The sequence below is a fragment of the Eschrichtius robustus genome, chromosome 14 (assembly GCF_028021215.1).
Source record: "Eschrichtius robustus isolate mEscRob2 chromosome 14, mEscRob2.pri, whole genome shotgun sequence".
Classification (NCBI taxonomy): domain Eukaryota; kingdom Metazoa; phylum Chordata; class Mammalia; order Artiodactyla; family Eschrichtiidae; genus Eschrichtius; species Eschrichtius robustus.
In genome coordinates this window covers 48,793,806-48,812,224 of record NC_090837.1, presented here as the reverse complement: position 1 = coordinate 48,812,224, position 18,419 = coordinate 48,793,806, and the positions used below count along the sequence as shown (strand labels likewise).

Genomic DNA, 18,419 nt, shown 5'->3' with positions numbered 1-18,419 from the left:
CTGCTTATTCTAGATTCTGGGTTACTGATCAAGTCTGGCAGTTATTTCTAAAGCGTATTTATTTTTGCAGTATTGTTTTAACCACTTTTTGATGCTTTTTCTACTAGTATAGTTCCTAACATAACTACTGATTTCACCATAAAAATAATTTTACCTCTGTGTCAGGATGTACTTAGTTGCAAATGACAAAATACACAAGGGCACATATACACACGTGAGGGCGCACACACACACACACACACACACACACACTCAAACACCAGCTTAAACGATAGTGAAACGTATTATCTTATGTAACAGGAGGCCTCTAGGTAGGGTAGGCTGCAGGGTTTGTTGATTCAGCAGCTTAGCACATGGTACTCATTTTTTGTTTCTTTCTCTCCACTATGGCTGTTGTCAGCAAATTTGAAAACAGGACTCCTTGTTCACATTTAGTGAATTGAGCCCCTTCTACATGGAATTCGGCCCTTGCCTTCCATCTTATTGCACTGTCTTAATATATATGTTTAGTGGTGAATAATTAGCCTCTTGCTGGTTGGCTTAATCTAATCAGAATGTACCCTTGGAGTTATATGCTGCATGGAGGGGAAGTTCTTCTGGAATGACAACAAAACAGAGGCACACTGAGTAGACAGCCAAGAGAATCCGCTAAATCTCCAGAGATTGTCTTCCACCTGGATCATTTAGATGTAGCTCATGGAGACAGGCCTATGAAAAGGACTAGGGAATTTTTGCATAGCCATTCAGTTCTAAGATTTTTCAATATTGGGTATTTTAAAATGTATCATAAATGCACGTTAGAAAATTAAATGTGAATTGATTAATGGCAAATGCAATTCTTTCTTTTGTCATAGGGACCAGTTTATAGCCATGAGAGAGAAAAAGGAACATGCACAAGCTGTGTTTGATCATCTCATAAATGAGAAAAAAGCCTGTGAAGAGAGAATCTATGAGGAAGAAAAGAGATACAGAACACTCTTTACCATGAGGCAAAGAAATCTATCAAATATTAAGGTGAGTATTATTTTTGGACTGTTTTAGAATGAAGGAAATATAGTGATAGTCAAATTAACAGCTAGTTTGAGGCACTCATTTTTCATACTGAAGTAGCAAAGATGTTTAGATTTTTAAAATAAATATGTTAGCATAATAAACATGCAACTTTTCATTTTTTCTTTTATTTCCTATAAGTAATTATATTCATACAGCATATGAATGCTGTATGCATTCTTTTCAGTGCATTTTATGTGCACTCTCATTTTGTCACTGTACTTTTTTTTTTTTTTGTCACTGTACTTTTATTTCAAAGTCTACTGATGGCAGGTTATTCAGAGCCATTTTTATGTTTTTAACAGGAAATGTGAAAATAGTTAATTTTGTTTCTGAATAAACATAATTTGAATGTTTACCAGCCACTTCTTTTTAAAAAATGAGGATATTTTATACTTGCATATGTTTTAATTGAACAGTAACTAGTCAGAAACAAGGAGATCATATGATAAAATGTGTCTTTTTAGATCTGAAGTTTTATTAAGTTTTATAAAGCTATACATATTAAATTTTTGATATATGACTAAATGATATACATTTAGCTAAGTGATTCACATCCCATTTTACATTTCATAAGAGTTTTTGTTACATTTAATTGACATAATAAATACCATGGTTTTAAAAAATATATTTATAAATATTACTATTACTTGAGATGCAACAGAAATTACTTCTCAAAAATAAACAACCTCTAGGAATGATGGAAACAAATTAGCAAGAAAGTTATATGAAGTATAAAATTAATTAAAAATACTGCAGAATGTTGTTTTGATATGAAATTAAAAATTCTAAAGAGTATGGCATAGAAAACAAACTTATGGTTACCAAAGGGGAAAGGGGGGGAGAAAAATTAGGAGTTTGAGATTAACATATACACACTACTATATATAAAATAGATAACCAACAAGGACCTACTGTATAGCACAGGGAACTATACTCAATATTTTGTAATAACCTGTAAGGAAAAAGAATCTGAATATATATATATATATATATATATATATATATATATATATATATATATATATATATATATATATATATATATATATATATATATATATATATACATACATAGATATATACATATATCTGAATCACTTTGCTATACACCTGAAACTAACACAACATTGTAAATCAACTATACTTCAATAAAAAATTAAAGTTAAAAATAATAAAAAATAAACAACTCTAATGTATTTTATTAAAACTATTTCCTGCAAAACTTTAAAAATTATATGTATTATCATAATATATTTTTATCAGATATTTTTGATCCTGATATTTATATATTCAATTATGATATATATTCAATAACTTCAATTCCTTTTTTTCCTTTTAACATTTCAAAGACATTGCTAATACATTTTCAAAAAGGTTATTTGGAACAAATATACATCGAATAGACATGTATGTGAGTGAATGAACATACCGTCTATAATGCTATTGCTGTGATCCCTCCTATAAGAAACTTATTAACAAAAGAACAATACTTTGATTAATAATAGTGCCAAGTAACAATTTTCCCTTTTAAATGTGGCTTTTACATAGAAAAAGGTATGTTGGGTTTTTGTGTTTTTTGTCTTAAAAATATGAAAATAACTGGTGCCATCTAGTGGCAACAAATGTTGCCTCCTCTTGGAGGAGTTCCTGGAGGTTTGATGGACTGGGGAAACTTAAAGTCAAATGCAGCTCTCAAAACAAGAAGCTTTAAGTTACTTACTGACTTAAGCATCATTCCCCACCTCATATTTTATCACAGCAGTGGAATTATTTGTTTGAAGTCTACCACATTTTCCAATTGTACTGGTGCTGAGGACACAGTGGGATTTCAGGAATCATTTACTGAGTGGCATTTCAACACTTTAATGGAACCATAATAATTAGTGAAATGACAAAATATGGTCATCAGGAGAGAGATGAAGGGAAAAAATCCTGTATAACTAGCCCTCAGTAATTGAGAGCTATATTTCTTTTCATCCCGAAGCTGTCTCTGCTTTCCCATCCCAAAGTATACCTACACCCAGCCATTCGAACACATCACATAGTCTCAGGTTTTTTTCTTAGCACCAATCTCTATCTGAACTTGCTTTGTTCATTCGTTTTTACCTCTTTGCTGTCTGACTAATCCTGCTATGATGTATTCTTTACGAGGACAGGAAATTTTCTGCCACATTCCTCTCTGTATCCTAAAAGCTCAGAACTACGCCTGGCACAAGGGAGGGTCTCAATAAAAATTCATTGAATGACTGAATGAATGATTAAATGGATGAATGTATGCTTTTTTGGGTGTAATTTTTCTGTCCACATGCATGATAGTGGCTAAAAGCAGTAACATTTCAGAGATTCTTTCCATACCGTATCAGACTGATACTTTAGCAAATATTCATGCTGTACGCAGAAGCTAAATCTCTCTCTCTCTCTCATCCTCTGTCCTTGATAATACATAACAAATTTGCCATCTATTCTCTTCCGTCTAGGTGAAAATGGTTAAATTGTCTGTTGCTTTCCAACAATTAAGGATTCTGCTAAATATCTCAATAATGCTTTTCAAATAACCTTTTAATTTATATGAAATTGTCTTGGATAGGTCTTTGTTGTGCATTCACGTTATATGATCAGCAGAGTAGAGATTGAACATGAGAAGTTTAGAGATTGTTATAGCTCATCATTAGTGACACCATCTATGATTATGATCAGTCCTTGATGTGAAAGAGTGGAAGGACAATGAAATTCCTCATGGAAAACCTATTCTCATCCTTGTTTAGAAATTGGATGAGATAAAAAATTGTAAATATGTATATAATGTAAAGCATTCCCAGAAAGAAACAAGCATTATTAGGCATCATTATAAATGTGGTGTTATTAATCTGGGTCGTCCCTGCTGGACAAAAGAATTGATCACAATTATGGATCATGTAAAGAAATTGCTTATTAAAAAACTTTATAAAAGCCACAATGGAATTAATTGAGGATGCGAGAAAACACACCATAGAATTAGAAATACGAACAGCTAATAAAATACTTTAAGAAAAATATACATAAACGTCAGAGAGCAGACAGTGTGGTGCTAGAGTTAAATTCAGTCTTTTTCAGTAAGCAATTCCATATGAGATATCTTTAAATGATAGATTTCTTGAATGTCATTCAGTTTTTACTAACTGCCTATAATTTGCAAATGCAAATTGCTTAAGAATAAAATTTCTGTATCACATGTTCATTAGAGTACTATGGCTCTAGCTACTAATCTCCCTCTTTGCTTCTGGGAAGGTCCAAACAAAACTGGAGTTTAAAGCATTTTAATGTATCATGAGCCATCCTTAGAAGTCCCACTTGCCTTTTCTACATCAGTGCCTTTCTCTAGTGTTCTTTCGGTAGTCTTGCTCTCCTCCCTATAACTGAGGGCATGATATGAGAGGGGTACAGTGAACTACTGATACAGTGAATCTGTGCCAGACACAAGCAATTTCCAGATTGAGTTCTAGCAGAGACAGTCTCCCGATACTTTGTATTGTTTATTAGTTTTTATTTTGCTTCATATTTCCCACTCTCAGGAAATACCTCTTCCCTTGTCTATTGCTATTTCAAGTTTGGCTATTGAATCATTTCTTGACTCTTTCATGTGATAAATTCTTAGCTTAATATAGAGGCAGTGATTCACTAATTTATTGGACAGCCAGATACAGACATAGTAAAAATCAGAAACAAATTTAATCTGAGATCATTTTAAAGATTACACAACTTAAAAAATTATTCTCCTATTGGCCACTCATCATTTCTTCGTTCATGTGACTAGTTCATGAGTACTACTGCTTTTGGGGCACTTAATATTGGATGACCAAAACCCTAGCCTCAATTTAAAAATGTAATCAGCAGGAAAATGGAAGATGTGAAAAACAGACTTGAATATGGTGACAACATTCAAATTACAAACAATAAACTGTGTTCCTGGCTCACTGACTTGCTATATTAGGTATAATTATAAATAAAAAACATGTATTCTTTGTTCTTAATAGTGGGAAATGAATGCATTTTCCTGGGAAACATTTAGAAGACCGACCAATGAATCTCCTAGGCAAGAATAATTTGCCTTGATGATTTTCTTACCACCAGAAGATTTTCATATAGCATGAAACTTTTAAAACTTAAGAATGTATTTTGCATAATTAATCATTCTTTTAAAAATAATTCTGATAGGATTAAACATCAATTAATCACATGCAGTAACATTCATTAGGTTCATCGCATTGCTTTTTTAAAGCAACTTGTTCAAATCTATTGCTCTTTGAGGAATGAACATTTTGATTTGAGGACTGGTAACAAAACAGTACTAATTTTGTCTCTGGGACCCTTCAAGTTTTTGCACAAACCCACCCAGTCCTGCAATGATCATAAGAAGTTAGAAATCAAGAGAGGGTAACACTAGAATATAAAGGAAAAATGTAGCATGGGTATGAGTCATTCCCAAATAAAAATTTAATATGTTTTGAATGTTTGCTTAGAGCATGATTCATTAAACAAGGAAGAAACTGCCCTTCTTTCTGCATCTCTAACATCATGTTACGTCTTACAGATATGTTCATGAATTACTGCTAATACTGTGGGTTAAAGCACTGTATATAAAGTTTAAATAGAATTTTTACTGTTTGAACTGGCAGTCACCTACGTTTTCAGCTTTTTTCCCCAACCGTCTAGAGGCACCTGTTACAACTACCTGGTTATAGTCCATTTCAGGTTTTCTGTATATTGGTATTTTTTTCTACATAGTTGTCATAATACTCTATGATCACACTTTGGAATTATGATTTTTCCAAGTAACATTAATTTCCTAGTGGGTCAGCCACTTTTGAAATGCCTTCTCCTACTGCAGTGTAATATCATAAATATGTGATTTTCTCTTTTGATCAATTAAAGTAATTATGTTTCCAAATACCAAATTTCATTGTTAAGTATACCTTAATTGATAATGCTTTATTAAAATTGTAATGCATTACTAGATTCAATTTCCAATCATTTAATGCTGAACATCTGTTGGTCTACAGTTCTTCTGTTTTGTACTTCATTCAAGATATTGGTATCAGAAATTTCTTGGAGTTTTAAAAATGAAATAATAAGCTTTTGTTATTTTTTTCTATGCTAAATAGCATGAGGCATTTCAGTTCCTTGAAAGTTGGAGAAATTCCCCAATATACTATCAAGATATGTGAAAAGTCAGAGATTTTACCTTACTTGCAAGCTAACAAGTTAGCTGCCACTGCTTTACAAGAGCTGACAGGAGACTTGAAACTCCTGGGTGAGAGACAGAGGACTATTACTCAGTACACATGGCTGTGTGAGCTTCATGTTTGTAGGTTCCCCTTGGCTCCAAGTCTCATGGGAGTAACGTGAACATGGTCCAGGCAGATGCTACATACACAGGGGATTTTTATCACAGCTAATGAACCTGGAATGTAGAAAAACCCCCATTTTATAAGTGAGCTTCTAGCAAACTTGCCCAGCCTTTGCCCCAGAGGAAGACATTACATTGTCTGTGCAATAAATTTTGAAAAGAGAGTTCCGGATAAAAGCTGTCACAGAAGTGTATAAACATCATGGTGAATTGCCTCCCAAAAGATATTATCTGAGCTTGGTTCTTTTCTGAAGAAAAACATTTCAAAATTTATTCTATATCTTCTTTGGTTTTTACATAATTAATATTTTCTAGTTTTTGTGTCAGTATTTTAAATTTATTTTTTCTAGAAAAGGCCATTTTAATGAGATTTTCAAATTTATCATTAAGTTGTATGAAATAGCAATAGTTTCATCTTTTCTGCTTCTGTAGTTATAGTTTTCTCATGTATTAGCCTCTTATTTTTCCTTTTCCTTGATTAGTCTTAATTTTTTGCCTTCTGGTTGTTTTTTCCACAAACTCCAAATTTTCATTTATTTATAAAGATAAATTATTTTTGTTTTTAATTCATTAATTTCAGCTTTTTTCTTTATCATTCCATTTGATTGATTTTCATAATTTTATTTTCTATTTCTGTTTCTTTCTTTAGCAACTTGAGTTGAATACACTTTTGTTTTTCACTCATAATATTCATGTATTCTCTGAGTGCAATTTTAATATGTATCATTCTCATTTAATGTTTTTACTTGCACATTGACTTAGTCACAAATTAGGGAATTTAACTTCCTTGAGACTTTCTGAGGGGGAAAAAAGGGCAATAAATTAATTAATTAATTATTTATAAGATTTTTTTATTTCCACAGGTTGGGAGCAGAGGGTAATGGGTATTGTTTAAATTTATGTTAAGGAGTGATGCCAGCAAGATAGTGTAATAGGAATTTTCTACTGTCTTTCCTCAAAGAAACCAATTTCGACAGTCACTAATGGGCAAGAGTACCTTTGTAGAAGTCCAGAGTCCAGGGGAGCATTTCTGGCACAACATCGAGCAAAAAATTCTGAGATAGGGTGAATTGGACAGGGTAAAGGAAGAGTTTCATTTTGCCTACATCACCTCTCCCGCAAGGTGGCATAGCTAAGTGCCAAAGGAGACCCCTTTGGCCTGCAACTTCTGAGACTGCTCTCACTGGGGGAAAGTGAGGGCATATTAGTGAGTGCTTAGCTTCCCCAATGTGCTTAACTTCTTGGCTGTAGGATGCAGCCAAGAGGCCCACTTCTTTCTCACCCCATCCAGAATACTGATGTGAGCAACATGACTGAGGGGCAGGGACAGGTACACAATAGGCAGTGCTTGTAACACGTCGCAGGGACGTGTATCCAACTATATAGATTCCATCATGGATCCTGCCCATTAGACCTGGGGATGCTTTACCAGTGGACACTTCCTACTGGTCTATGGGCATCCCTAATTCTCTGAGAACCTCACTCACAGACACTTCCCCCATGGGCAGTGAATGTGAACCTTTGCAGATGGCTATTGAGCATGCACAGAAAGCCAGCCCAACTCTGTGGGATTGAGAGAAAGCACACAAACTTGAGTATTTAGCATTGCCCTAGGAAAAGCAAATAGGAAGCTGTCAGTACTCAGCTGACTTTGCAGACTTAAAAGAAGGCATACAATCTTAAGAATTCCAGTACTCACTGCATACACATGAAGTGGGCTCAGGGCTGAGCATGCAAACAGGAGACCCCAGTCCATGCCTTTCAGATGCACTCAAAGAAAATAAAAGAATTCCACCCCAAGAGGAAATAAGAAGTGTGGAGCAGATATAGCCATAGATAAGGTCTGAGAAAGTCGCAGCATCCTTCGCTGGGCTAACAAATGAAGTTATGTCTCTCCCTAAGCAAGTCAGTAAAGACTAGAAGAGGTGACTATTTTTTCAAATGTAAATAGAACAACAAAAGCCTTCAAGGAACGTAAAAAATTAAGGAAACATGACACTAGTAAAGGGACACAATAATTTTCCAGTAACCTATCCCAAAGAAATGGAGATTTACAATTTGCCTGATGCAGAATTTAATACAGTTGTTTTGAGGAGGTTCAGTGAGCTACAAGAAAGCACAGAAGGACAGTCCAAAGAAATCAGGCAAATAATACACAAATGAAACAAGAAGTTTAACAGAGAGATAGCAATTGTAAAAAACAAAGACATAATCTGAAACTGAAGAATACAATGAGTGAAATGAAAAAAAAAACAACAGAGAGTATCAACAGCAGACCTGATTAAGCAAAAGAAAGAATCTGTGAAGTAGAAGACAGGTCATTTGAAATTATTCAGTCAGAGAAGAACAAAGAAAAAGAATGACGGGGAATAAAGAAAGCTTATGTGAAATACGAGGTACCATCAAGAGAAACAATCTATGCATTATTGGAGTCTGGCAGGAAAGGGAGAAAGGGGCAGAAAGTTTATTAAAAGAAAGGATAAAGAACAAGACCCAATTATATGCTGCCTACAAGAGATTCATTTCACATTTGAACACACACAGACTGAACGGGAAGAGAATTTAAAAAAATATATTCCATGCAAATGTAAACCAAAGAGAGAGCAGGGGTAGCTCTACTTGTATAAGACCAAGTAGACTTTAAGTAAAAACTGTAACAAGAATTTTACTTACCTGAAAACAGGTCATTACATAATAATAAAGGGGGCAATTCATTGAAAGGATATAACAATTGTAAATATATATATGCATCTAATATCAAAGCACCTAACTATATTGAGCAAATATACTAACAGACATAAAGGGAGAAATAGACAACAATACAATGATAGTAGGGGACTTTAATACCTCACTTTCAACAATGGATAAATTATTTAGACAGAAAATCAATAAGGAAACATTAGACTTGAACTACACTTTAGGCCAAAACAGACATGTATAGAACATTACATCAAACAGCAACAGATGACACAGTCTTCTTAAGCAAACACAGCACATGCTCTGGAGTAGATCATAACTTAGGTCATAAAACAAGTCATAACAAATTTTAAAAGGCTGAAATTATACCGAGTATCTTTTCCAAACACAGTTGTATGAAGCTGGAAATTAACAACAAGAGGAAACTAGAAAATTCACAAATATGTAGAACTTAACATACTCCAAACCAAAGTCAAAGAATAAATCAAATGGGAAATAAAAAATATCTTGAAACAAAAATGGAAACACAATATACCAAATTTATGGGATGCAGCAAAAGCAGTTTTAAGAGGGAAGTTTATAGTAATAAATGTCTACAAGGTAAAAGAAAGATCTTTCCACCAGCCTAACTTCATACTTCAAGGAACCAGAAAAAGAAGAACAAACTGAACCCAAAATTAGCAGAAGGAAGAAAATAACAGACATAATAGCAGAAATAAATGAAATAGAGGCTGGAAAACAATAGAAAACATTAATGACACTAAAAACTGTTATTTTGAAAAGATAAACAAGAGTTTAGTTAGACTAAGAAAAAATAAATAAAAAATAAAAGGAACGATTACAACTGATACCACAGAAATACAAAGAATTATAAGAGATTACTATGAAATATTATGTGTCAACAAATTGGATAACCTAGAAGAATGAATACATTTCTAGAAATATATAACCTACCAAGACTGAATTGTGAAGAAATAGGAAATCTGAGCAGATCAATTACTAGTAAGGAGATTGAATTAATAATCAAAACCTCCCCAACAAAGAAAACCCCAGGACCTTTACTGGTGAGTCCTACCAAACATTTAAAAATTAATACCAATGCTTCTCAAACTTTTCCAAAAAAATTGAAGAAGAGGGAACACTTCCAAACTCATTTTATGAAGCCAGCATTACCCTGATACCAAAGCCAGACAAGGACACTACAAGAAAAAAACCTACAAGCCAATATCCTTAGTAAACATATGTGCAAAAATCCGCAACAAAATGCTAGCAAACCCAATTTAACAACACATTTAAAGGACCAAACACATAACCAAGTCGTAATTATCCCTGGGATGCAAGGCTAGTTCAACATACACAAATCAATAAATGAATAAATGCAATACAACACATTAACAGAATGAAGGGTAAATATTATATAATAATCTCAACAGATGTAGAAAAAGCATTTGACAAAATTCAACATCCATTCATAATTTTTAAAAAAGTTAAGTGTAGAAGGAATGTACCTCAACATAGTAAAGACTGACGAGCCCACAGCTAACACCATTCTTCATCATCGAAAGCTTTCAGCTTTTCCTCTAAGGTCAAGAAGAAGGCAAGGATGATCACATCACTTCTGTTCAACACAGTACTGAAAGTTCTAGCCAGAGCAATTAGGAAGGGAAAAGAAAAATCATCCAAACAGGAAAGGAAGAAATAAAATAGTCTCTGATAGCCACATAGAAAAGAATGAAACTGGACCCCTATTTTACACCACTCAAAAAAATTAACTTGAAATGAATTAAAGTCCTAAATATGAGACTTGAAGCTATAAAACTCCTGGGAAATAAACATAGGAAAAAAATCTCCTTGACACTGGTCTTGGGACCAATTTTTTTGCATATAATACCATAAGCATATGAAACAAATGCAAAAATTAAAAAGTAGGACTACATGAAACTAAAAAGCTTCTGCACAGCAAAAGAAATAATCAATACATTGAAAAGGCAGCCTACCAAATGGGAGAAAATGTTTGCAAACCATATATCTGATAAGGGGTTAATAGCCAAAATATAAGTAACTCATACAACTCAGTAGCAAAATAACAGAAATAATCCAGTTAACAATGGGTGGAGGCTGAGGCAAGATTAAAGGGACCAGAGAAGCTCATCAAGATGAGGAGATCAACCACCTGAGAGGAGATTGAAGGAGTGCAGGCCCCGCCCACACCCTAATCTTGTCAGAGACCCCACCCTTGAGCGATTGTTAGAAAACCCTCATCAGATCCTCTGGCGGTGGAACACACAGTTTTTCGAGGCAGGAGCCCGCTGTGTTCCCCTTTGCCTGGCACAGTAATAAAGCTGTCCTTTTCTACTTCACACCCCCTCAAAATGGTGAAGGACCTGAAAAGACATTTTTCCAAAGAAGACATACAAATGGCCAATAGATAAATGAAAAGGTAAACATATTCAACATCACTAATCAGGGCAATGCAAATCAAAACGACACTGGGATATCACCTCACATCTGTCAGAATGGCTTTTATCAAAAATGCAATAGATAAGTTTTGGCCATGTTGTAGAAAGAAGGGAACCTTTGTACACTGTTGGTGGGAGTCTAAATTGGCATAGCCATTATTGGAAACAGCATGGCGATTCCTCAGAAAGTTAAAAGTAGAAATATACAGAAATCCCACTTCTCTGTATATATTAGAAGGAAACAAAATTAGTATTTTGAAGAGATATCTGCACTCCCACGTTCATGGTCGCATTATTATTTCCTCAGCAGTAGCCAAGTTGAGGGAACAGCCTAAGTGTCTGTTAATGGATGAATGGATAAAGAAAATGTGAGAAGTAAATGAGAAAGAAGGAAATCCTGCCATTTGCAACAAGGTGGATAAGCTTAGAAGACGCTCTGCTAAGTGAAATAAGCCAGACAGAGAAAGATAAATACTGTATGATCTTACTATTTGTGGAATATTAAAAAATAGAAAAGTTGAACTCATAGGAACAGAGTACAGTAGAATGATGGTTAGCAGAGGTAAGGGGGTGGGTGAAATGGGGGAGATGCTGGTCAAAGGATACAAGCCTTCAGTTACAAGATCAATAAGTTCTGAGGATCTAATGTATAGAATGGTGACTATAATTAACACTCTACTGTATACTTGGAATTTATTGAGACCGTAGATCTTAAGAATTCTTATCAGACACACACAAAAAAAGATAGCTACGAGGTGATTGATGTGTTAGTTAACCTGATTGTAGTAATCGTTTCACAATATACATAAATCATAACATTGTACATTTTTGTTTTTTAAAGCTTTGTGACCTGTTCAAAGTCATCATTTCCAAGCGGAACAGACCTTTTTTTTTTTTTTAAAGATTTATTTATTGATTGATTGATTGCTATGTTGGGTCTTCGTTTCTGTGCTAGGGCTTCCTGTAGTTGCGGCAAGCGGGGGCCACTCTTCATCGCGGTGCGCGGGCCTCTCACTATTGTGGCCTCTCTTGTTGCGGAGTACAGACTCCAGACGCGCAGGCTCAGCAGTTGTGGCTCACGGGCCTAGTCGCTCCGCGGCATGTGGGATCTTCCCAGGCCAGGGCGTGAACCCGTGTCCCCTGCATTAGCAGGCAGATTCTGAACCACTGCGCCACCAGGGAAGCCCACATTGTACATTTTAAGTGTATATAATTTTATCAATTATACTTCAGTAAAACAAGAGAAAAATAAATTTCTGTTAAATAGTTTTTGTTTAATTTGTACGGGGTTATCAAATATGATCAATGCAGCTTTTGCTCCATAGATAATGTGTGAGCAAATAAATTAATGAAATGTTTAGTTCAACCTAATTATACTTTTCATGACATAAAAGTTCCTATATTTCAGTCTACTTGAATGTTGCAGTCTATTGGTAGTATGTTGAAATTTTCTACATGAATTAATTTGTGGGTTTTACTTTATATATTTGTATATATAGCAGGTCAAAGGATACAAGCCTTCAGTTACAAGATCAATAAGTTCTGAGGATCTAATGTATAGAATAGCTGTTAAATGATCAGTTTGGTCATAATATTTTTTTTATATAATCACAATTCTCTCCTATGTATTGTTCTAAAGTTAATATTATCAATCCCTGCTCTTCTTGTTAGACTAATGTAATTTTGTGTTTTACTATCAACTATTGTGGCTTATTTTTTAGATGTGCATTTGTAACCTTTATAGAGCAATATTTAGGATGATTTTGCTTTTTCAATCTATTCAGATTTAGTAATTTAATTAATTTATATGATAATTTTATTGATTTTTACTTCTATCATCTTGCTTAATGCTTTCCATGTTGACACTACCTTTCTACTTTTGTCATTATTACTTTTTCGGTATATTGATGGTTGTGGTTTGATTTTATTGCTTTTAATAATATAATGTGGAGACATTCTACTTTTAATTATATTACTGTTTCAAATTTCCATCTAAATGCATTCTTATATGACTAATGCAGGTAAACAGTAAGAGATAAAGCTGAGAATGTAGGTGTGGGATACATCATGAAGACCCAGTTGAAATGTTTACACTGAATTTGTAAAGTAATGAGAGACGTGAAGAATTTTCGTGGAGTGCAGTGTGCTCAGAGATAGGCTGTAGCGAGACCAATTCGACAGCATTTTGTAGGATAACATGACATGAAATGAAATGAAAGCACAAGTTGCAGATATTAGTTACCAAAAAAGTGCGTTTGTCATCAGAGGGAAGTGATGAGACACTGATAGAACCGGAAGACTGATGTCAAAATGGGTGTGATATGCAAATAAAAGAACCAGAATTTATAGGAGGTGGTATGATATTGGTTGACTTGAAAAAAATATGGTAACATTTATGGTAAAAAGAACTTTTGATGATTGGCTTGCTGAGAAGATGATCTGTTTTGGACAAGTAGAGACTATGTAAGTGGATACTGGGGAAGGAGTTGAAATGGAGAAGATTGGTGAGTCAGCTCCCGTGTTGATGGTTAAAGACATGGGAGCTTATGAAAACTTTGAAGAGAAGTGTTAGAGAGTATCTGAAGATAGAACCTGGGTGAGCAGGTTGTTTCCTTCTTTCTCGTTGCTGTCTGTGGCTCTGCAGGCCAACTAGAGCCCACTCCTCAGAAGTTTGTATCCCATGCTCACAGAGCCTGTCTTCCAGCCCAAAGACACTAGCTTCAGTCAAGAGGTCTGAATTTCATCTCCACAGGGATCAACAGTGCCAAACATTGCCAAAGTGTTGAGTCACACGTTCTTAATTTGGCCATTAGGAGAGCATCAGTGGTAGAAAGAGTGGTATCAGTAGATTGATAAGGCCAGAAGATTAAATATAAAGGTGAAAGTAGCCAGAATACTGAAAGAAATTAGAGAAGTCAGCTTTAGAATACTCTTTCAAGAGCTTTGGTAGTAAAGGAACTTATGTATTTCTATTTATTTGTTGGCAAATTTCAGATCCCAGGTAAGTTTTCCAGCAAAGGGGAAAGAGACAAGATTGAGGGAGAGATTGCATTATATGTCATATAATGCATTTTTGCTTAAATATTTGGTTCCCATTCCAATTTGTGATGCATTTGAGGAAGAGAATGATGCCTCACTCATGTGAGTGCTTCCAGAGTCCATCACAATGTCTAGGACAGAATAAGAATTCAGTATTTGCTGAATTGACGCCCAAATGAAGTGATGTGACTCCTAAAAGAATCAGTGGAAGAGTGAGATTTGTATTTCAATGTACTTTGGCAAGAACAAAGGATATTGCTATTCATTCATTCTTTCATCCATCCATTTATTTGTTCATTTTGAATTCATGTATTGAGAGTCAGAATTTGGGTGAGATTCTGAACATGGTAAATATAAAGTAACACCTGCTCTCATTTAGCTTCACTGAGCAGTGGTGAAGAAACAGGTACAAGTAAGTTAAAATAAGGTGCAACAACTGCTTTTCTTGAATTAAGCACAGAATTCTCTGGAACCCACGAAGAAGACCTTGAAGGAAATCTGAGAAAGCTTGCTATGATAATAGCAGAACTAAGTCTTGGAGGGTGGGAGCCAGTTAGCCAAGGAAAGAATACTTGAAGTAGTGAAAACAATAGGAGGAAAGGCATATCGGTGTCAAAAATGAGCAGACATTTAGGGAATTTGAGGTAGTGTATTATGTTTGGTAAATAATTGATCAAAGAGTAACAAAGCTACCATAGCACCTGAGGAAAATCCCACTAAAATTAGCAGAGATCTCCACTGGTCTGTTGTGGCACATCATGATGGCGCTAATGGGCCACGGGTGGACTGAGACATTGGTTCCCGTCAGCAGTTAGAGTTGGGAAGGGCCTGAGGTGGCTGAGACTGGGCTCTGAAGACTCTGTCATCAAAGAGCCTTGTCCCTTTACCCCAGTGTGCTGAGGTGAATATTGCTTTTTCTTTGTATTCCATGACATATATCAATGGTTGGCAATCATTGATCACATGTAATCAGTTGGAGAGGAATGAAGGATTTGGATACAGTGGTACCAACTAAGAATTCATTGGTGAAGTGATATGGTTCTAGCAAGATGAAAAGGTGAATTTCAGATTTTTTTTTTTAGGTTAATATAGACAGAACTTGATGTTTATTTGGCCAGATAGTGAGAAAAATTGTCCAAATATATATCAAGTTTTTGACTGACAACAGAATGGTTAGTGGTACCAACATCTTTTTTGTTTTGTTTTGTTTTGTTTGTTTGTTTGTTTATACTGCAGGTTCTTATTAGGCATCAATTTTATACACATCAGTGTATACATGTCAATCCCAATCGCCCAATTCAGCACACCACCTTCCCCACCCCACCGCAGTTTTCCCCCCTTGGTGTCCATATGTCCATTCTCTACATCTGTGTCCCAACTTCTGCCCTGCAAACCAGCTCATCTGTACCATTTTTCTAGGTTCCACATACATGCATTAATATACGATATTTGTTTTTCTCTTTCTGACTTACTTCACTCTGTATGACAGTCTCTAGATCCATCCACTTCTCAACAAATGACTCAATTTCGTTCCTTTTTATGGCTGAGTAATATTCCATTGTATATATGTACCACAACTTCTTTATCCATTCGTCTGTTGATGGGCATTTAGGTTGCTTCCATGACCTGGCTATTGTAAATAGTGCTGCAATGAACATTCGGGTGCACGTGTCTTTTTGAATTACGGTTTTCTCTGGGTATATGCCCAGTAGTGGGATTGCTGGGTCATATGGTAATTCTATTTTTAGTTTTCTAAGGAACCTCCATATTGTTCTCCATAGTGGCTGTATCAATTTACATTCCCACCAAAGGTGCAAGAGGGTTCCCTTTTCTCCACACCCTCTCCAGCATTTGTTGTTTGTAGATTTTCTGATGATGCCCATTCTAACAGGAGTGAGGTGATACCTCATTGTAGTTTTGATTTGCATTTCTCTAATAATTAGTGATGTTGAGCATCTTTTCATGTGCTTCGTGGCTGTCTGTATGTCTTCTTTGGAGAAATGTCTATTTAGGTCTTCTGCCCATTTTTGGCTTGGGGTGTTTGTTTCTTTAATATTGAGCTGAATGACCTGTTTATATATTTTGGAAATTAATCCTTTGTCCGTTGATTCATTTGCAAATATTTTCTCCCATTCTGAGGGTTGTCTTTTCGTCTTGTTTATGGTTTCCTTTGCTGTGCAAAAGCTTTGAAGTTTCATTAGGTCCCATTTGTTTATTTTTGTTTTTATTTCCATTACACTAGGGGTGGATCAAAAAAGATCTTGCTGTGATTTATGTCAAAGAGTGTTCTTCCTATGTTTTCCTCTAAGAGTTTTATAGTGTCCAGTCTTATATTTAGGTCTCTAATCCATTTTGAGTTTATTTTTGTGTATGGTGTTAGGGAGTATTCTAATTTCATTCTTTTACATGTAGCTGTCCAGTTTTCCCAGCACCACTTATTGAAGAGACTGTCTTTTCTCCATTGTATATCTTTGCCTCCTTTGTCATAGATTAGTTGACCATAGGTGCGTGGGTTAATCTCTGGGCTTTCTATCTTGTTCCATTGATCTATGTTTCTGTTTTTGTGCCAGTACCATATTGTCTTGATTACTGTAGCTTTGTAGTATAGTCTGAAGTCAGGGAGTCTGATTCCTCCAGCTCCGTTTTTTTGCCTCAAGACTGCTTTGGCTATGCGGGGTCTTTTGTGTCTCCATACAAATTTTAAGATGATTTGTTCTAGTTCTGTAAAAAATGCCATTGGTAATTTGATAGGGATTGCATTGAATCTGTAGATTGCTTTGGGTAGTATACTCATTTTCACAATGTTGATTCTTCCAATCCAAGAACATGGTATATCTCTCCATCTGTTGGTATCATCTTTAATTTCTTTCATCAGTGTCTTATAGTTCTCTGCATACAGGTCTTTTGTCTCCCTAGGTAGGTTTATTCCTAGGTATTTTATTCTTTTTGTTGCAATGGTAAATGGGAGTGTTTCCATAATTTCTCTTTCAGATTTTTCATCATTAGTGTATAGGAATGCAAGAGATTTCTGTGTATTAATTTTGTATCCTGCAACGTTACCATATTCATTAATTAGCTCTAGCAGTTTTCTGGTGGCAGTTTTAGGATTCTCTATGTATAGTATCATGTCATCCGCAAACAGTGACAGTTTCACTTCTTCTTTTCCAATTTGTATTCCTTTTATTTCTTTTTCTTCTCTGATTGCCGTGGCTAGGACTTCCAGAACTATGTTGAATAATAGTGGTGAGAGTGGACATCCTTGTCTCGTTCCTGATCTTAGAGGAAATGCTTTCAGTTTTTCACCATTGAGAATGATGTTTGCTGTGGGTTTGTCATATATGGCCTTTATTATGTTGAGATAGATTCCCTCTACGCCCACTTTCTGGAGAGTTTTTATCATAAATGGGTGTTGAATTTTGTCAAAAGCTTTTTCTGCATCTATTGAGATGATCATATGGTTTTTATTCTTCAATTTGTTAATATGGTGTATCACATTGATTGATTTGCATATATTGAAGAATCCTTGCATCCCTGGGATAAATCCCACTTGATCGTGGTGTATGATCCTTTTAATGTGTTGTTGGATTCTGTTTGCAAGTATTTTGTTGAGGATTTTTGCATCTATATTCATCAGTGATATTGGTCTGTAATTTTCTTTTTTTGTAGTGTCTTTGTCTGGTTTTGGTATCAGGGTGATGGTGGCCTCATAGAATGAGTTTGGGAGTGTGCCTTCCTCTGCAATTTTTTGGAAGAGTTTGAGAAGGATAGGTGTTAGCGCTTCTCTA

General features: G+C 35.1%; 1 protein-coding gene across 1 annotated transcript in view; it reads left to right on the top strand.

Moving 5' to 3' along the window:
• CCDC178 (coiled-coil domain containing 178) overlaps positions 1–18,419 on the top strand; it is a 368,496-nt gene that overhangs the window by 132,656 nt on the left and 217,421 nt on the right. Inside the window, exon 17 of the mRNA XM_068562450.1 lies at positions 855–1,014. Coding sequence (XP_068418551.1) covers positions 855–1,014 — 160 coding nt within the window. The remainder of the gene's footprint in view (positions 1–854; positions 1,015–18,419) is intronic.